This window comes from Eptesicus fuscus, chromosome 14 (assembly GCF_027574615.1).
Source record: "Eptesicus fuscus isolate TK198812 chromosome 14, DD_ASM_mEF_20220401, whole genome shotgun sequence".
Classification (NCBI taxonomy): Eukaryota; Metazoa; Chordata; class Mammalia; order Chiroptera; family Vespertilionidae; genus Eptesicus; species Eptesicus fuscus.
In genome coordinates this window covers 54,480,065-54,501,438 of record NC_072486.1, presented here as the reverse complement: position 1 = coordinate 54,501,438, position 21,374 = coordinate 54,480,065, and the positions used below count along the sequence as shown (strand labels likewise).

General features: G+C 41.6%; 1 protein-coding gene across 1 annotated transcript in view; it reads left to right on the top strand.

Annotated features, from left to right (window-relative positions):
- The window catches only part of UBN2 (ubinuclein 2), a 79,131-nt gene that overhangs the window by 33,101 nt on the left and 24,656 nt on the right, over positions 1-21,374 (top strand). Inside the window, exons 6-8 of the mRNA XM_028159016.2 lie at positions 2,442-2,931; positions 11,763-11,833; positions 16,786-16,915. Coding sequence (XP_028014817.2) covers positions 2,442-2,931; positions 11,763-11,833; positions 16,786-16,915 — 691 coding nt within the window. The remainder of the gene's footprint in view (positions 1-2,441; positions 2,932-11,762; positions 11,834-16,785; positions 16,916-21,374) is intronic.

Sequence of the window (21,374 nt, the reverse complement as noted above, 5' to 3'; positions counted from 1 at the left end):
TTTTCAAAATGTAATAGAAATCAGCTGTTACAGTGTGTATACATTTTTTTTTGGATACCCTGTATATATAACTAAAGGTTGTTTTAAGTGATTATTATTTACTAGAGGCCTAGTGCATGAAATTCATGCACTCGGCGGGGGGGGGGGGGGGGGTCCCCTCAGCCCGGCCTGCACCCTCTTGCAGTCTGGGAGCCCTTGGGGGATGTCTGATTGACGGCTTAGGGGAGTGGGCCTAAGCCAGCAGTTGGACATCCTTAGCACTGCCACAGAGGCGGGAGAGGCTCCCGCTACTGCTGCTGCACTTGCCAGCCATGAGCCTGGCTTCTAGCTGAGTGGAGCTCCCGCTGTGGGAGCACACTGACCCCCAGGGGGCAGCTCTTGTATTGAGCGTCTGCCCCCTGGTGGTCAGTGCGCATCATTGCGATCGATCATTAGCCAAATATTAGCCTTTTATTATATAGAATAAGTAAACTTCTTTGGGAATAAAAACTATACACAATGCTTTTTATTGAATTTACTAGAGGCCCAGTGCTTGAATGTGTGCACGGGAGGGGTCTGGCCAGCCCCACCCCTATCGGGGTGGGAGGGCCCGATTAGGGCTAGGCCGGCTGGAAGGAGGGTTCGCAGGTTGTTGGCTGGTGGCCCCGCACCCATCGGGATCGGGGGACAGATCGGGGGCCGGGCCAGTCAGGGGGAGGGGCTGCGAGAGGTTGGCCAGCCAGCTCCAGTCTGGGGGAGGGGCCGCCCCACATTCAGGCCAGTTGGCCAGCCGCAGTGCGCATCATAGCCACCAGTCATTCTGGTCGTTCCAGCGTTCCCAGTCGCTTGGCTTTTATACATATATATAGATCATTTTCTCAAATTTATGATCTATTCATTGAGTAAATATTTGTTAAGTACCTATTGTATACCAGGCACTGTTCTGGTTGTGGGTATATATAACAGTAAATGAAACATGGGCCTACCTTCAAGATTCTAATAATCTTTTAGGTTCTATAAGTACACATCTATCTATACTAATAAAAGAGTAATATGCTAATTAGACCGGGAGACCTTCCAGACAAAGCCATGGTAGTGGGGCTGAGGCAGAGGCTGTTAGGGGCGATCAGGCTGGCAGGGGGGAGGCAGTTGGGGGCAACCATGCCAGCTGGGAGGGCAATTGGGGGTGAGCAGGCTGGCAGGGTTGGCAGATGGGGGTGAGGCTGGCAGGGTTGGCAGATGGAGGTGAGCAGGCCAGCAGGAGGGGGCAGTTGGGGGCGAGCAGGCTGGCGGGGGTGGCAGTTGGGGGCAAGCAGGCCGGCAGGGGGCGGCAGTTGGGAGTGAGCAGGCCGACAGGGGGTACACTTGGGGGTGAGCAGGCTGGCTGGGGGGAGCATTTGGCAGCTATCAGGCCGGCGGGGTGGGGCATTTGGGGGCGATCAGGCCGGCAGGCAGAGTGGTTAGGGGCAATCAGGCAGGCAAGCAGGTGAGTGGTTAGGAGCCAGGGGTCCCGGATTGCGAGAGGAATGTCTGACTGCTGGTTTAGGCTGGATCCCCAGGGATGTTCCCCATGGGATCCCAGATTGGAGAGGGTGCAGGCCAGCTAAAGGACACCCTCCCTCCTGTGCACAAATTTTGTGCACCGGGCCACTAGTAGAAACATAAACCATAGAATTTAGAAAAGATTTTTGTCTAGCTGATTGCCTCACTACTGCTGTTCCTGGAATGGAAAGTGAAAAATGACCAGAGGGTAGTAGCAGATCAAATAGGATCTAGATAGAGAGCATGGTGATGGATGAAGGCTCACACATTGATACACAGGATTGTGTATTTCTTTGGCAGTTTGTAGCACAGCCTCCTGGGATATAAGTTTGAAGATGTACTATGTGGGTTTCTCTGGTTGTAAAGCAGCTCTATTTTCAGCAGAAGTACATTTCCCTACTTGGTTAATTCTTTAGGTAACTACTTTATAGATGTGTTAAAGAATGTGAACAGTCCAAAAGGAATAGTAAGTTAAATTCAGTATACTTTAGTAAACCTGAGCTGCTTTATTTTGTTCCTGTTGACTTTATTCCTTTCATTTTCTTCACTCAAATGTTCACTTACTTATCTACCTTTCATAAGCAACAATCCAGATGATGATGATGAAGATGATATTGTAAAAGTATAATTTAACTAGAGGCCTGATGCATGAAATTTGTGCAAGAGTAGGCCTCCCTTCTCCCAGTTGCCAGCCGGCACCTGGGACCCGGGCTTCCCTCGCAGCCCCGGCTTCATCCAGAAGGTCATCCCGAAGGACATCCAGAAAGATATCTGGTCTAATTAGCATATTGTGCTTTTATTATTATAGATAAGAGATTTACTTCCTGCCTATCAAATGATAATCTGTGCCTGCTTATTTACATGGGGCTTTAATCTTGAAAATCATACATACCCTAACTGATTACTTTTTTTCTTCACAGAGTTGTAGCTCTGAATTCACACAAATCTGAAAAAAAGAAGAAACGTTACAAAGATTCTCTTTCTCTAGCTGCCATGATACGAAAATTTCAGAAAGAGAAGGATGCATTAGAGAAGGAGTCTAACCCTAAAGTCCCAGGGAACTTAATGACCGCCTCTTTGAATAAACCCCCCTCCGCTGCTGTAACATTGGGAAATGATGTATCAGACTTAAACATGAACAATGCTGATCCGGACCTCCCCATTTTTGTTAGCACAAATGAACATGAACTGTTTCAGGAAGCTGAAAGTGCCCTAAAGATACTAGATGATATTGACTTTGACAGATTATTGGATGCTACTTCCGATGGTAGCCCCCTCTCTGAGTCAGGAGGAGAGAATGGAAACACCACCCAGCCAACCTACGCCTCTCAGGTTATGCCCAAGGTGGTACCTATACTCCCAGAGGGTTTACCTGTCCTTCTTGAAAAACGTATTGAAGACCTCCGTGTAGTAAGTGGAATAATTCTCTTGTGTGTGTGTGTGTGTGTGTGTGTGTGTGTGTGTGTGTGTGTGTGTGTGTTTACTTGTTGCACAAATACAACAATAAATGTATTTTTAAGACAAAAATGATAACTGACAATCCCAATACTCATATAAGCAACATATAATTTCTTTTTAGTTTTTTGACTATGTGCATAAACATTTGATTTTATTTATTTTATTTAAGTATAGTTGGTAATTATATTAGTTTCAGGTCTACAATATAGTGATTTGACATTTATATACCTTATGATATCTTCACACTAAACTAAGTCTAGTAATCATCCATCACTATGCAAAGTTATCATAAAATTGATGACTATATTCACCTTCACCTTTTTCACCTATCCCCACCTCCCTCGGCTCTGGCAACCCTCAGTTTGATCTTTATTTCTATGAGTCTCTTTTTGTTTTGTTTGTTCATTTGTTTTTTTATATTCTCCATATAAGTGAAGTCATATGGTATTTGACTTTGTCTGACTTAATTCCACTTAGCATAGTAACCTCTAGGTTTATCCATTTTGTCTCAAATGGCAAGATTTCATTCTTTTTTATTGCTAAATATTTCATTGTATATATGTATCACATCTTTTTTATTCTTTCCATGGACACCTAGGTTGCTTCCGAATCTTGGCTATTGTAAATAATGCTGCAGTGAACATAGGATGCATTTATCTTTTTTAATTTGTGCTTTGAATTTTTTCAGATAAATACCCAGAAGTGAAATTTCTGGGTGATGTGGGTATTTCTGTTTTTAGTTTTTTGCATAATTTCCATACTATTTTACACATAGGGGTCCTACCAACAGTGCACCAAGGATTCCCTTATCTCAGCGTCCTCACCAACACTTGTTATTTTTTTACTTTTTTGATAATAGCCATTCTGACTGGTGTGATTTGGTATCTCATTATGGTTTTGTTTTGCATTTCCCTGATGATTAGTGATTTTGAGCATCTTTACATGTTGGTTGGCCATTTGTATGTCTTCCTTGGAGAAATGTCCTATTCATGTTCTCTCCCATTTTTTGATCGGAGTGTTTATTTTTTTATCTTGAGTTGTATGAGTTCTTTATATTTTGGATATTAACCCCTTATTGGATATATCATTTGCACAAATATATTCTGCCATTTAATAGGTTGTCTTTTCGTTTTATTGATAGTATCCTAAAAAGCAGAAGCTTTTTAGTTTGATGCAGTCCCATTTGCTTATTTTTATGGTTGTTGTTCCCCTTCCTTGAGAGGACATAGCCAAAATGATATTACTATGACTTATGTCAAAATTTACTGCCTATCTTTTCTTCTAGAAGTTTTATGATTTCAGGTCTTATATTTAAATCTTTAGTCCTGTCCCTGTCCTGGTGGTTCATTTGGTTACAACATTGTCCCAATATACCAAGGTTACTTGGGTTTGATCTCTGGTCAGGGCACATAAAAGAATGAATGCGTAAGTGGAACAACAAATTGATGTTTCTATCTCCCTCCCTCTCTCTCTCTAAAAGAAAAATAAATGAAAATAAATAAATAAATAATGCCCTAGCCAGTTTGGCTCAGTGGATAGAGTGGCAGCCTGCAGACTGAAGGGTCCCAGGTTCTTTTCTGGTCAAGGGCACATGCCTGGGTTGTGGGCTTGATCCCCAGTAGGGGGCATGTAGGAGGCAGCCAATCAATTACTCTCTCTCATCATTGATGTTTCTTTCTCTCTCTCCCTCTCTCTTCCTCTCTGAAATCAATAAAAAAGTATTTTTAAAAAATGTTTAGTTCAATTTGAGTTTATTTTTGTATATGGTATGAGGGAGTGGTCCAATTTGTTTTGCACACATCTGTCCAGTTTTCTTAGCACCACTTATTTTTGGGTTCTCTATTGTTTCATTGATCTTTGTGTCTGTTTTTGTGGTAGTACCATACTGTTTGGTTATTGTAGCTTTATAATGTTGTTTGAAACCTGGGAATGTGTTACCTCCAGCTTTGTTTTTTTGTTTTGTTTTTCAGTAAATTCAGCTTTATTAGTGATGTTTATATTTATAATTTGTTAAAACATGTTTTTTATTGATTTCAGAGAGGAAGGGAGAGGGAGAGAAAGATAGAAACATCAATGATAAGAGAGAATCATTGATCGGCTGCCTCCTGCACACCCCCTAGTAGGGATGGAGCCTGCAACCTGGGCATGTGCCCTGACCAGAAATCAAACCATGACCTCCTGGTTCATGGGTTGACACTCAACCACTCGACCAGTGAGCCACAGCAGGTGGACTAGTATGGACATTTTAATGGTATTAGTTCTTCCAATTCATTAGCATGGTATATCCTTTCATTTATTTGTGTCCTCTTTAATTTCTTAAGTGTGTAAAAGTTTTCTGAGTATACAGGTCTTTTACATCCTTGGTTAAATTTATTCCTGAGTATTTTACTATTTTTGATGCAGTTGTGAATAGGATTGTTTTCTTAATTTCTGCTGATCATTCGTTATTTGTGTATAGAAATGTGACAGACTTTTGTTATTATGTTATCTGCATATAGTAACAGTTTTACTTCCTTCTTTACAATTTGGATGCCTTCTATTTTTCTTGTCTGATTGCTGTAGCTAGGACTTCCAATATTATATTGAATAATAGTGGTGAGAGTGGGCATTCTTGTCTTGTTCCTGATTTTACAGGAAAAGCTTCCAGCTTTTCACCATTGAGTAAGTTGTAGCTATGAATTTGTCATATGTAGCTTTTATTATGTTGTGCTAAGTTCGCTCTATACTTTACTGAAATTTTTTTCATTATTTGTTTCAATAGAAACAAATAGATGTTAAATTTTGTCAGATGAAAAAAAATTTGTCATATGCTTTTTCTGCATCTATTGAGATGATCATATTTTTATCCTTGGTTTTGTTGATTCAGTGTATCGTGTTAATTAATTTGTGGGTATTGAACCATCCTTGCATTCCTCGTAACCACTTGGTCATAGTATGTAATATTTTTACTGTATTGTTGAATTTCATTTGCTAGTATTTTGTTGACAATTTTTATATCTATGTTCATCAGTGCTATTGGCCTGCAGTTTTTTGTTTTTGTAGTGCCTGTCTGATTTTGGAATTAAGATAGTGCTTGGCCATGTAGAATGAGTTCCTTTCTCTTAAATTTTTTCAAGGATAGGTATTAATTCTTCTTTAAGTGTTTGGTAAAATCCACCTGTGAAGCTGTTTCTGAACTTTTGTTTTTTGGGGTGTTTTTTAATTACTGTTTCAATATCACTAGTAATTAGTCTATTCAGAGTCTGTTTCTTTTTGGTTCAGTCTTAAAAAGATGTATGTTTCTAGGAATTTATCCATTTCTTCTAGATTGCCCAATTTATTGGCATATAATTTTTCATACTATTCTTTAATGATCCTTTGTGTTTTTGAGGTGTTGATTGTAACCTCTTCTCTTGCATTTCTGCTTTTATTTATTTGGGCTCTCTATTTTCCTTGATGAATCAATCTGGCTAAAAGTTTGTGGATTTTGTTTATCCTTTCAAAGAACCAGCACTTAGTTTCATTGATCTTTTCTATTGTGTATTTTTAGTCTCTAAATCTTACATTTCTGCTGTGATCATTATTTCCTTTCTTCTACATATTTTGGGTTTTGTTCTATTTCTAGTTTTGGTATAAAGTTAAGTTGTTTATTTGGGATTTTTCTTTCTTGAGATATGTATTATAGCTATTAATTTTCCATATTAGAACTGCTTTTGCTGCATCCCATAAATTTTAGGGAGTTTTGTTTTCATTTTTATTTATCTCAAAACTAGAGGCTGGGTGCATGAAATTCGTGCATGGGGGGTATCCCTCAGCGCAGCCTGCACCCTTTCCAATCTGGGACCCCACCAGGATCGGGCCTAAACAGGCAGTCAGACATCCCTCTCACAATCCAGGACTGCTGGCTCCCAACTGCTCGCCTGCTTGCCTGCCTGATTGCCCCTAACCACTTCTGCCTGCCAGCCTGATCACCCCCTAGCCACTCCCCTGCCAGCCTGATCGATGCCTAACTGCTTCCCTACCAGCCCGATTGTCCCTAACTGCCCTCCCCTGCCGGACTGATCACCCCTAACTGCCCTCCCTTGCCAGCTGGTCGCTCTTAACTACCCTCCCCTGCTGGCCTGGTCACCCCTAACTGCCCTCCCCTGCAGGCCTGGTGGCCCCTAACTGCCCTCCCCTGCCGGCCAGATTATCCCTAACTGTCCTCCCCTGCCAGCCTGTCACCCCCAACTGCCCTCCCCTGCTGGCCTTGTCCCTCCCAACTGCCCTTCCCTGCAGGCCTGGTCACCCCTAACTGCCCTCCCCTGCAGGCCTGATCATCCCTAACTGCCCTCCCCTGCTGGCCATCTTGTGGAGGCCATTTTGTGTCCACATGGGGACAGCCATCTTTGACCACAGGGGGGCGGCCATCTTGTGTTTTGGAGTGATGGTCAATTTGCATATTAGTCTTTTATTAGATAGGATATTTTTGAATTTCCACTTTAATCCATTGGTTATTAATAGTTAATAGCATGTTGTTTAGTCTACATGTGTTTGTGTTTTTTCCAGTTTTCTTTTTGTAGTTGATTTCTAGTTTCATATCTTTGTGGTCAGAAAAAAATTTTCTATTTTCAATGTTATTGAATTAATTGACATTTGTTTGTGGCCTAATATGTGATCATATTAGGCCTGATCAGTCTTGGAGAATATTCCATGTGCACTTGAAAAAAATGTGTACTCTGGGTTTTGCATGAAATGTTATAGGATTGTCTATTAAGTTGATCTGATATGACATTTAATGTTGTTATATTAATCTATCTCTGATTTGCCCAATGATGTTAGAGGAGTATAAAGTCTACTAATATTGTATTGCTGTTAATTTCTCCTTCTATGCCCATTAATATTTGCTTTATATATATATTTTTTAATATATTGATTTCAGAGAGGAAGGGAGAGGGAGAGAGAGAGAGAGGTATCAATGATGAGAGAGACTCATTGATTGGCTGCCTCCTGCACACCCACTACTGGGGATCGAGCCCACAACCTGGGCATGTGCTCTTGACTGAAATCGAACCTGGGACCTTTCAGTCTGCAGGCCATTGCTCTATCCACTGAACCAAACCGGCTAGGGCTGCTTTATGTATTTAGATGCTCCTATGTTAGGTGAATAGATATTTACAATTGCTGTATCTTCTTGCATTGACCCATTTATTATTATGTCTCCTTTTTTCTTTAATATATTTTATTGATTTTTTACAGAGAGGAAGGGAGAGGGATAGAGAGTTAGAAACATGGATGAGAGAGAAACATCAATCAGCTGCCTCCTGCACCCCCCCACCCCCCCCACTGGGGATGTGCCCGCAACCAAGGTACATGCCCCTGACCAGAATCGAACCTGGGACCTTTCAGTCCGAAGGCCGACGCTCTATCCACTGAGCCAAACCAGTTTCGGCATGTCTCCTTTTATAGTCCTTATTTTAAAGTCTGTTTTGTCGCATATAAGTATTGCTACCCCAGCTTTCTTTTCTTTTCTATTTGCATGTAATATCTTTTTACATCCCTTCAGTTTCAGTCTGTGTGACTTTTTATCTAAAGTGAGTCTTGCATAAGCAGAACATAGATGGCTCTTGTTTTTTATTCATTCAGCTACCCTAAGTCTTTTGATTGGAACATTTAGGCCATTTACATTTAAAGTAATTCTTGATAGGCATGTACTTATTGCCATTTGTTGTTGTTGTTGTTATTTGTTTGTTGTTGTTATTCTTTGTTACTTGTCTTAATCTCTTTCCTTTTTGTTTGCTGGTTTTCTCTAGTGTTTTGTTTGGGTCTTTTGCTTTTCATTGTTGTGTATTTCTTGTGTTTTTTGTTTGTGTTTTTTTTTTTTTGGTTTGTGGTTACCATGAGGTTCATATATACTAATCTGTATCTATAGCAATCTATTTTTTTTTACTCTTTATTAAAGTATTGCGTAAGTCTCCTTTTTCCCCCATTGACCTCTCCCCAGCCACTCCTACTCCCTATAGCAGTCTATTTTAACCTGATAGGTGTTTAAGTTCAAGCACATTCTTTGAATTTTAATGATGAGTTTTGTCCACTTATATTTCTTTTCTTTTGTTTAATTTATATTTTTTATTGATTTGAGAGAGAGAGAAAAAAAAAACATCAATTTGTTGTTTCACTTATTTATGCATTCATTGGTTAATTCTTTTTTATTTTATTTTTATTGATTAAAGAAAGGAAGGGAGTGGGGGAGAGAGAGAGAGAGAGAGAGAAACATCAATGATGAGAGAGAAATCATTGATTGGCTGCCTCCTGCATGCCTCACACTAGGGACTGAGCCCGCAACCCGGGCATGTGTCCTGACTGGGAATTGAACTGTGACCTCCTGGTTCATAGGTTGACGCTCAACCACTGAGCCAAGCTAGTCGGGCCCATTGGTTAATTTTTGTATGTGCCCTGAGTAGGGATCAAGCATGCAACCTTAGCATATCAGGATGATGCTCTAACCAACTGAGCTACTCAGCCAGGGCAAATAGGAAATACATTCTTAATCCAATAAAAAAAAGTTCTAAAAACAAAACAGCACTAAAGATGTCTATATAAATACGGACAAGTTTTTCTGTTTACTGAATTTGTCCCCTCAGTTGGCATATTGGTTAATATTGGGGGAATTAAGCATATAACCAAAGACACAGTATAACCTACAGTTTTGTTCATCCAAAAGTTTTTTTATTTAATCTTCTCAACTACTCCAAGTATGAAGTATAGGTATAGTTTTCTTCTTTTTTCTTTTTTTTTATTGTTAATCTTCACCTGAGGATATTTTCATTGATTTTTAGGGAGAGTGGAAAAGAGAGGGAAAGACAGAGAGAAACATCGATGTGAGGGAAACATGTCGATTGGTTGCCTCCTGCACAAGCCCCAACCAGGGCCCAGGCTGGGAAGGAGCCTGCAACCAAGGTACATGCCCTTGACCAAAAAGGAACCTGGGGACCCTGTGGTCCACAGGCTGATGCCTTATCCACTGAGTCAAACTGGCTAGGGTGTATTGTTTTCTTTTTGTGGTTGAGAAACTTAAATGGTAGGTTAAATAGCTTGGTCAAGTCCAACTATGAAGTGGTGGAGCCAGAATTTAAAATAGGTTGGCCAGATTCCAAAGTATATCCTTTTTGCTATTCCCATGTTGCCCCTCCCCTAGACGCTTTATAGGTTTTAAAAAGTGCTGATGATGTGATCCAGGTTTTCCAACATGTAATTGATAATAATTGCTATTGTTTACTTAGCAAATGCCTTACTGTGTATTGAGTGGTCACAAGGCACCATTTACCACTGAGGAGACCTTGCCCTGACTGGGTTTAATATACTTTACATACTGTATAGTCAGTCTAATCCTCCGACAATCATGTGGGGTAGGTAGTATTACAAGGTTCAAAAGGTTAAGTGATTTGGCCATGGCCATGTAATTTTTAAGTGGCTGAAGACATATTTCAAAGTGAAGATTTAAAGGCCGACCATCAAGCTCCATAGTTTGCACTTCCTCTGCTGTGTTATATGTAATTCATTCTCATTTAATAAACAAAACTGCTTAGTAATGAATGTGTTTTAATCTTGTAAAACTCTGTCATATTTCAGATACCAAAAATTGTAATTTTTCTCTGTAATAGTCATGCCAAGATTAAGAAGATTCGTTTTATTTACTGATGTCTATGAATTATCCATATTTTTTCTTTGAAATAGGAGATGGTGTTTTTTTCTTCAAGAGATGAGAATTCATCCTTGTGTCTGTCTCATGAGGAGTTCTTGTTGCTCTTTTCTCACTTTGAAACATTCTTCCATTGTTCAGCCTCTTGACATTTTGTTTCTCTTTCTTGAAGTTTAGTTTTCATTCTGGCTTTCTTCCTATATTTCTACTCTCTACACATACCAGGCTGCATCCTTTCTAAGAAGCGCTGAGACACATCTCAGAAATTTTATTCTTCTATTTACAGCATGTAAAATTGTCAAATGCTTGCTAGATTGGCAGAATCAGCAGGCTTGATATTTTACATCTCATGGAAGTTAAGATAAACTGTTCTTTGTGATTTCCCCAGTAAATTGCTTATGGTAGATTGTCTTGGTTTGTACACTCTTTGTTTCTGGTCAGGCTGGTTAAGGTGACAAACATAATGATGAAAAGATTATCCTTAAGCTCATTGAATTAATTTTTGCTTATACCTAGGCTAATGTTTTCTTTGTTAGTATGTAATTAGATAGAACCCAGGGTGGCAGTGTTACACAGGAGAAGTCAGAACGCTTCTGGTCTAAGTCCTGGGTCCACCACTTCTTAGCCGTGTGATTTGGGGGCATATCCTATAACCTATTTAAGATTTCGGTCCCTTGTTTGTAAAATGTGGGTATAATACCAGTTGTTATGAGAATTTAACATGGTAATGGGTATAAAGTGTAGAATATGAGACACATTGTAAACAATAATGTCTGTAGAAAGTGAGGCATGTGCTTTCTGTTATCTTGGAGACCACAGCAAAAATTAATAAACAAAATACACAAGACAACCAAAACACTAAAAAATCTTATATGGAAATTTTGTGAATTTAGGAAGATGGGAAAAAATTAAATACAGGCATAGAGGGAAAGAATGGTATGTATGCCAAAATTGTTCAGCACTCTTTAATTGCCTCCTTATGCCAGGTACTAAATTGGGTATTAAGAATACAAAGTGAAAAAATTATAGCCCCATCCTCAAAAAGCTGATTCTTTAGTAAATAAATATGGAAACCAGTAATATGTTTATTAAGGGTTATATTGTCAATTTTATGTTTCTCTAGGCTGCCAAACTTTTTGATGAAGAAGGAAGGAAAAAATTCTTTACACAGGATATGAATAATATTCTTCTGGAGTAAGTATTTTCTTCTTTGATTAAAATCCTTAAAAATTATTTAAACTTTAAGAATTTATTTAAAAATATAGTAGGCCTCGCCCTGGCCAGTTAGTCATTGTCTAATGAACCAAAAGGTCACTGGTTTGATTCTGGTCAGGGCAGATACCCAGGTGGCGAGCTCTATCCTAGTTGTGCATGGGGGCGGCGATAGGCACAGCTGATCGATGTTTCGCTCTCTTCCTCTCCCCTCTTGCTTCTCTCTCTAAAATTAATAAAAACATATTTTAAAAAATAAAAGCTATATAGTAGGCTTCTGAAATGCAAATACTGAGTGCCTGGCTAGTCTCATACATTACCTCTTCCCTTTCAGCCTCAAATGATGAACATTTGTTTCTCAGCAAAATTATGCTTCTGCATGTATTGGTTCTCTTGGACCCCTATGATAATCAAAGCTTCCAATATTATAACTGCCAGAGCAAGTGACCACTGTACAGGTTGAATAGTACTCTAGGTTTATATGTATACTAGAGACCCGGTGCACAAAATTCATGCACGGGGGGGGGGGTCCTCTCAGCCCAGCCTGCACCCTCTCCAATCCGGGACCCCTTGGGAGATGTCCAACGGCTGGTTTAGGCCCGATCCCGGGGATCAGGCCTAAACCGGCAGTCAGACATCCCTCTCACAATCCGGGACCGCTGGCCCCTAACTGCTCACCTACCTGCCTGTCTGATTGCCCCTAACTGCCCCCACCTGACTAACCTCTGCCTGTCAGCCTGGTCGCCCCCAATTTCCCCCCTCTGCCAACCTGGTTGCCCCTAACTGCGCCTCCCCAGCTGGCCTAGTCACCCCTTTCTGACCCCCTGCTAGCCTGGTCACCCCGAACTGCCCCCCCTGCCGGCCTGGTCGCCTCACGCAACCTGCTGTTCAGTCGTTTGGTCATCCCTCACTAACCCTCCTGCCGGCCTGGTCGCCCCACGCAGCCTGCTGTTCGGCTGTTACTGTTACTGTGATGACGTCCTGGATAATTTGCATATTCCTCTATTATTAGTACACATTTAACCAACTTATATATGAAAACATCATTCTGTGATAGCTCTGTTTATATTAAATTTGGTATAATTTTCTACTACTTTTCAGACTTTGGTAAAATACATTATGAACTCTTAAATCCAAGTGGAAAGTATGTTTTAATTAATAAATCATGATTGTGGGATAGGATTGAGTCCACTGTGGAAAAGATAGAAGTTAGATTTAGAAGGAGAGCGTGAAGGCTGATATATGATATAGATTATATTTAAAGTAGTGATAATTTTCATACTCACAGTTTGATACTAATAAAGCTGCAGATTCTAATGTTGTGATCTCATAAAATCTAATCTAATAATAGACAAATATGCAAATTGACCGCACCTTCGCTACACCTAAGCCACGCCCACAAGCCAAGCCACGCCCACCAACCAATCAGGACGAGTATGCAAATTGCCCCAACAAAGATGGCGGCTGATTTGCATATCAAGACAGTGTCGAAAGAAGCCAAGAGCTGCAAAGGGGAGTAAAGCTTCGAAGAAGCAAGCAAGCCAGGGGGGCGGGGGGAGGAGAAGGGAGGAGCGAAGTCAGGGCCGTGGGCGAAGGGAAACGAAGGCGGGCTGGAGGAGAAGGTGAGGCGGGTGATAAAGGTGGAGTGGAGGCGGGGCCGGGGGCGAAGGGAAACGAGGGCAGGCTGGAGGAGAAGGCGGGGCCAGTGACAAGGGCGGGGCGGAGGCGGGGCCGGGGGCGAAGGGAAACGAGGGCGGGCTGGAGGAGAAGGCGGGGCCGGCGGCAAGGGCGGAGCGGAGGCGGGGCCGGGGGCGAAGGGAAACGCGGGCAGGCTGGAGGAGAAGGTGAGGTGGGCGGCAAGGGGGGGCGGAGGCCGGGCCGGGGCCGAAGGGAAACGCGGGCGGGCTGGAGGAGAAGGTGAGGCGGGTGATAAAGGCGGGGCGGAGGCGGGGCCGGGGGCGAAGGGAAACGAGGGCGGGCTGGAGGAGAAGGCGGGGCCGGTGACAAGGGCAGGGCGGAGGCGGGGCCGGGGGCGAAGGGAAATGCAGGCGGGCCGGAGAAGGCGAGGTGGGCGGCAAGGGCGGGGCGGAGGCGGGGCTGGGGGCGGAGGCGGAGCCGGGGGGCGAAGGGAAAAGCTGGCGGGCGGGAGGAGAAGGTGAGGCGGGCGGCAAGGGCGGGGCGGAGGCGGGGCCGGGGTCGAAGGGAAACGCGGGCGGGCTGGAGGAGAAGGCGGGGCCGGTGACAAGGGCGGGGCGGAGGCGGGGCCGGGGGCGGAGGCGGGGCCGGGGGCGAAGGGAAAAGCAGGCGGGCCGGAGGAGAAGGTGAGGCGGGCGGCAAGGGCGGGGCGGGGCGGAGGCGGGCGACAATGGCGGAGCAAAGGGAAATGCGGGCGGGCTGGAGGAGAAGGTGAGGCGGGTGATAAAGGCGGAGCGGAGGCGGGGCCGGGGGCGAAGGGAAATGCGGGAGGGCCGGAGGAGAAGGCGAGGCGGGCGGCAAGGGAGGAACGGAGGCGGGGTAGAGTGCAGCAGGAAATCCCATTGCAGGAATTTTCCTGCAACGGGAAAGCTAGTATACTTATAAACCTACTAGTGGCCTGGTGCATGAAATTTGTGCACATTAAAAGGGAATAATTAGAGGAAATATTTTAATATTGCTATTTGCCCTTTCTCTAATGAAAGTGTCAGAGATTAAAGAAAATTAGTAAAATGTATATGAAAATCTTCCTCTTTGACCCAGAGTCAAGTCCCCGCCCACCCATGCGCACCTTGAAATCGCGTGAGACCCAGACCCAAGCCAATGCTCTATCCACCGAGCCAAAACTTTCTATGAAATAAAAAATAGATGGGCCCTGGCCCAATAGCTCAGTTGGTCGGAGCATCATCCCAATTCACCAAGGTTGCAGGTTCCATCCCTGGTTAGGGCACATACAAGAATCAACCAATGAGTGCATGAATGGGTGGAACAACAAACCATCTCTCTCTCTCAAAATTAATAAATTAAAAAAAAATTTTAAGTAGGTGGGCTCCAAAAAACTAGAGGATGTTTTAGAATAGATATGACAGGAACTGGCAGAGAAGCCAGTTAATGGAATGGTGCTTATTTGAGATGTTATTTCCCAAGGATGGTCTTTTGATTCTCTCAGGGAAGATATACTAGTAGCTATTCCCACTTACAGAAAAGTAAAATAAAAAAGAATTGTCTCCATCTTAGGAAAAGGACCTGATCTAGTAAACTTAGGGCTTTCAAATGGAAAGAAAAAGAAGAGCTAGGCAGATTCCTGATAATAGAATCTGGGACAGCTCTGATGAGAAATGTTATATTGTTTATTGAATCTGGGGTTTTAAGGGAGCTAGGTATAAGGAGCTGGTGCCAACAGGAAGCATTTGCCCTGCTCTCAGGCAAACAGAAACAACTTGAAAAGCCCTGGATTAAATAAAGAATAGGAACAAAATTTCACCATATTAGAAGTAGCATACTAGGTTGTATGTTTCATAAAGTCCATGGGACTTAAAACAGTTTTAGTACTACAGCATAAGAGAATGCAATTAATTAAAATGGTTGAAAGGCTGTAGGCAGTTGGCTGGCCAGCCGGCCCTGCGCCCTGGTTGAACTCCCAGTCAAGGGAACAATTTGCATATTAGCCTTTTTTTATAAAGGAGCATCTAATAATGATCCTTTCTTTTATTAGTGTTTTAAATTTATTAAGAATGATTTTTTAGAAAGAGGAAGTTGACATGGTAGGAAGATGTGCCATTTATCACCTTTGGGAAAATGACTGTATTTCTAGAATTCTGTGTAGAAAGGATGATACCATAGTCGTTATCACTAAATATTCCTCAGTAGGAGAATCTTGTTTACAAAGATGGCTGTTGCTTCCACTACAGATTTCCATGTTTCATTTCTTTGAAGCTTCTCCAGAGACAAAGGAGAGCCTTGTGTAGACAGGGATATAAAAGTGAGTTTCCAGGCTATTTACTCAACAGAACCCAATATTTGTTCTCTAGTGCATTTAATAACAGATGGTCCCAGTATATTTTCATTCATTTAGAACCTGTAGTGATCTCATGCTCATAATTTACTATCAGGTTCAAGGCCCATTATTAGTAACTTTCATGCATAGAAATCTGCCTTTGGATAGATTTCACTTAAAGAAGGAAAAGGAGCATGGTAGAAAGTAGGAGGCAGGGCTCAAGAAAGTTCACCTCTTCAAGAGAACTTTGTTTCTCTGTGAAAATAACTGAAATTCACACTTTTGGTGCCAAGTGTTTTTAGTTGCTTCCAGCTACTTATGGAGACTTAGAAGATTGGAATTCTTAGGAAAAAAATATTAAAATGGATCTGTGAGAGATGTGTACTTAAATACACTGCTTAAGAATGGGGGTACATTCTGAGAAATGCATTGTTAAATGATTTTATTGTGCAAACTGGCTATTAAATACCTAGTTTGTAATGCAGGCACAATAAAATAAACAAAGATGGATGAAACAGTCTGTATGTGCAGCCAGAAAAGTTTTACCTCTTTTGAATCTGAAATTTTCAAACAACTAAGGAAAAAGTACTCTGAGAACTCATATGTGACTCACTAGTATAGTAATTGCAAGGGGTGAAGGGAGTATGATCTCTTTGAGAAAATGAACTTCTGCTTAATAATGGAGTTCCTGTGCTTTCTTTACCCAAAAATGTAGACTTTTTTGCAGCCATGAAAAATATTATTTGCCAGCTTGTTTGAGATTATTTATATAAGTTCTCTGAAACTATGCTCATCGAAATTTTCTATAGCATCACTATTTATTAATTTATTTTCCTTGAAAAATACAGTCTAGAAAATCGTGGAAATGTAAAATGAGAAAAGAATCACTTCCTTTGCCTCCTTGCTTGTCTGTTGCTACCTGAAAGAAATTCTTTACTATTTATTTGTTGTTGTTTTTGGTCAGCATTGAGTTACAGCTGCAGGAACTAGGCCCTGTCATTCGAAGTGGTGTCTACTCCCATCTTGAAGCTTTTGTGCCATGCAATAAAGAAACACTGGTAAAACGTCTAAAGAAGTTACATCTTAACGTCCAGGTAAGGGGAGAAACAATGATATCTATATTGGGAGTTTTATCACCTGTAAAGAGGCTGGTTTCTTGTGGGGGATTTTGCATATTAATTGCTTTATAGTCATGTTGTATGAATATTAGTGGTACGTTGGATCCACTGAAAAAAATTACTTTTCAATAATTCACAGGTTTAGGTGAGAAATATTTTCTAAGGCATAGATTCTTGGACTAGTAAATCAACCTATTTCACAGCTAGCACAACTTTGCCTTCAACAAATAAACTGACATATTTATAACTCAATTTTCTTATTCTGGAAATGGATCTCTACAGATATTATGCAGACCAATGGAAAGAATCACATGATTGCATGTATATTTAAAAATTATCTAGTCCATATTTTGCTAGATTCTCCTTGACTACAACCCCACTAAGTGATTGTCCAAGATGAATGCTCCCATGGTCAGAAACTTATTTCAATACTAGAGGCCTGGTGCACGGGATTCGTGCACTGGTGGGGGCGTGGCCTGCAGGGATCGGCTGCTGTGGGAGCGCCACTCATCCCGGTTAGCCGAGCAGCGCTCCCACTGTGGGTGTGCACTGACCACCAGTGGGCAGCTCCTGTGTTTAGCATCTGCCCCCTGGTGGTCAGTGCACATCATAGCGACTGGTCAAGCGGTCGTTCTGCCATTCGATCACTGGGCTTTTATTATCTACTAGAGGCCCGGTGCACGAAATTCATGTACTTGTCGGGGGTGTCCCTCAGCCCAGCCTGCACCCTCTCCAATCTGGGATCCCTCTCAATCCAGGGCTGCTGGCTCCTCACCACTCGCCTGCCTGCCTGCCTGCCTGATCACCCCCTAACTGCTCCCCTGCCAGCCTGATTGACACCTAACTGTTCCCTGCTGGCCCAATAGCCCCCAACTGCCCTTCCCTGCCAGCCTGGTCACCCCAACTGCCCTCCCCTGCCAGCCTGATCACCCCAACTGCCCTCCCCTGCCGGCCTCGTTGCCCCCAACTGCCCTCCCCTGTAGGCCATCTTGTGGCAATGTGGGGGTGGCCATCTTGTGGAAGTCATCTTGTGATGACGTGGGTTGCCCATCTTGTGGCAGCCATCTTGTGATGACATGATGGCATGATGGTCAATTTGCATATTACCTCTTTATTATATAGAATAATAAAAAAAGGGTAATATGTTAATTAGACCGGATGTCATTCCGGACACCCTTCCTGACGAAGCTGGGACTGGAGGGAAGCCAGCCCGGGTCCTAGGTGCCTGTGGGCGGCCCAAGAGAAGCAGCCTGGGTCCTGGGTGCCTGTGAAAGCTGGAGGAGGGAAGCAGCTCGGGTCCTGGGTGCCGGCAGGCAGCCAGAGGAGGGAAGCATCCCAGGTCCCGGGTGCCAGAGAGAAGCCAGTGCCAGCAGCCGGGGGAAGGCCTACTCTTGCACAAATTTTCGTGCATCGGGCCTCTAGTATAGGATAATATCAGAAAGTTCTCCCATGCTTTTGCCAAACCCAGGTGCTTTCTAAGCTGTTGGTCCTAATTCTACCTTTGAAATCATATACAAATCTAACCATTTGTCCACTTCATTGCTTTCATGTTTTTGAAAGCTTTTATTATGTCTCCTCCTTCACTTCATATAAAATGGTTTTTCATACCTTCATTGTTCTGATTACTTATCACTTAGTGATTTTTTTGCCTCTATACTTAAAAAATATTTGTAACTTGCAAGTAATAGAAAATAACTTGAATGTAATTTAAGATAAAAAAGGACATTTTTTTTATGTATAAAGGTTTTTCATGGAATTAAGGGCAAGAATGCAGCCAGGAAGGATGGGAACTGATCATTTGGATTAACTCTTTTTCTACCTCTCTCCCCACAACTCATCTTTATCCCTTTATGTACATATACAGATAAGATTACTTGATCCTCCAGGTTTTACTTTACACAGAAAAGCTACACACACAGACTGACTCAGCTCACTCATCCCAATCCAAATTCCTGGGTCAAAAAATCTGATTTTAATATTTTGGGTCAACCTAAATTTTTCTGGTTGGGGATGGGAGTCACACAGCACAATATGGCTATCCAAGGTCTATCATGGTGCTAATGGGAGAATACATGTGTCTGGCTCACTGTACTAGGTGTGATCTGACAGACACAGAATTCTTTTTTTTTATATATATATATTTTTATTATTGATTTCAGAGAGGAAGGGAGAGGAAGAAAGGTAGAAACATCAATGATGAGAGAGAATCATTGATTGGCTGCCTCTTGCACACCCCTTACTGGGATCAAGCCCACAACCTGGGCATATGCCCTGTCTGGGAATCAAACCAGTGACCTCTTGATTCCTGCATCAATGCTCAATCGCTGAGCCACACCCAGCCAGGCAGACATGGAATTCTTTACTGTAGGTACTCTGCTTCTGTTAATAAAATACCTCTTTGAATTGAGAAACTATAGTTTTGAATTGAGAAATATTTTCTTTGAATTGAGAAACTATAGTTTTGAATTGAGAAATATTTTAATAAAATCTGTTAATAAAATACATCTTTGAATTGAGAAACTGTAGTTTTGAATTGAGAAATATTTTCTTTGAATTGAGAAACTAGTTTTCTCAATTCAAAGCAGTTAATGAACAAGTGAAATTTATCTAAAGTCTCAGAATTTGTCTCTATGCCTGGCTCCTTCAGGCATTTACAGTTGGAGCTTACAGCCATAAATTCAAATGACATAAATGGGTATTAATAAAAATAATAATTAGAAGTAGGAAGACAACTTTTTGCATATTGTAAAATATTTTGTAAGGGACATTTCAGGTTCAATATATCTACTGGCTAAGGAAGAAAGATATTTATCTTACCTTTGCTTTTCTTTATATGATTTTTATCATAAATATTTGTAAACATAAGCATTAAATTATTTGGTTTTACATGTTTTTGAGCTTCATATAAATTGAGTCATACTGTCTATTTTGTTCTGCAGCTGGCCTTTTTACACTCAACATTATGTAATTCAAATTTATCTGTCTGTACCTGTGGTGGAACTCCATACAGTTTTCTTTATTTTGTTTTGAGGATATGTTTATTAAAGTGAAACAAGGAAGGACTTATGATAGAAGAAGCAACATGAGAGACCCTAGGCAGGGCTGTTCTAGTTCTCTGGAAAGTCAGAGAAAAAGGGGCCTTGGAGACAGGTTCAGGGGGTTAGCCCGAGATGAGATGCTGCTGACTATTGCTCCCCTGGTTGAAAGTCTTGTGGGGTCCCATAGAGTTTAGAAGATGAAGTCCTGAGAGGGAAGAAAGGGGAGAGCGTGCCTCCATACAGTTTTACTTCTGTGTGAACACTATCACCCAGGAACCATGTGATACTGAGTGTTCACATTTTGAAAAATGGGATTTTATAGCAGACACTTTCATGTTGCAATAATATTCATTGGCATGCCTGAAAGAGGTAAATTCTTATTAGTAATAATATTTGAGTTTGGTTTTATTAATAAGATAAATGTTTATTAATAAAATAAAATGTTTTAATTTGCAAAATATACCTGCCATAACATGGTTAATGCATTCCTAAAAATCCTCTCCTTACCAGAAATCACATTTTAAAAATAGTTGTGACAGTGAAGAAAAGCAAAGTTTTATAATATTTCTGTACCTACGATAGTAATAAAAATGTGTTTTAATAATTACATATATTGTTACTTGCAAGATGAAAATAATTTAATTGGTTAATTAAAGCTGTCAGATACAAATTTACTTGCTTTTTGCCCTGAACCCATGTGAATAAGAGTTTCCCAATTTCCTTTTTCATTTTGGCCTTACGTTGCATTTTTGCTTGCAACATAACAATAAATGACAGAACAGGATGCCAACCAACATCCTGTTGGTAGTCTTCCACACTGTATCATGTGTTGCAGTGTTCCAAAGCAGTTTCTCTCCTTGTGGTACTTGTTCCCCATCATAATGAGATTACCCAGTAGTGGTCTGCACAATGTAGATTTTGTTATCTATTTAATCATTTGTATTATAGTTAAAGTATTCATGTAATTTGTCAGCCAAACATGAAACATTTCTAACGTAAAGGAGCATCTTTCTATATCCTATCTAATAAAAGAGTAATATGCAAATTGACCGTACTTCTGCTACGCCCACCAGCCAATCAGGAATGAGTATGCAAATTAACCCAACCAAGATGGCTGTGGCCACAGAGCGAGCAGGAGGCTTGGGTTTCAGTGGCAATGGAGGAAGTCAAGCTTCCTGCACACCCTGGCCGGCCCTGGACTCCATTCAAGGCTACAAAGTTTCAATTATAGAATATAAATAAATCCCAACAAAAATGGCGGCAGCCATGGAGCTGGAGAGAACAGGAGGCTTGAGTTGCCCCCGGCAATGGAGGAAGCCAAGCTTTGGCAGCCCTGGCCTGCCTTGGCCTCCGCTCAAGGCTACAAAGTTTCAATTATAGAAGATAAATAAGTCCCA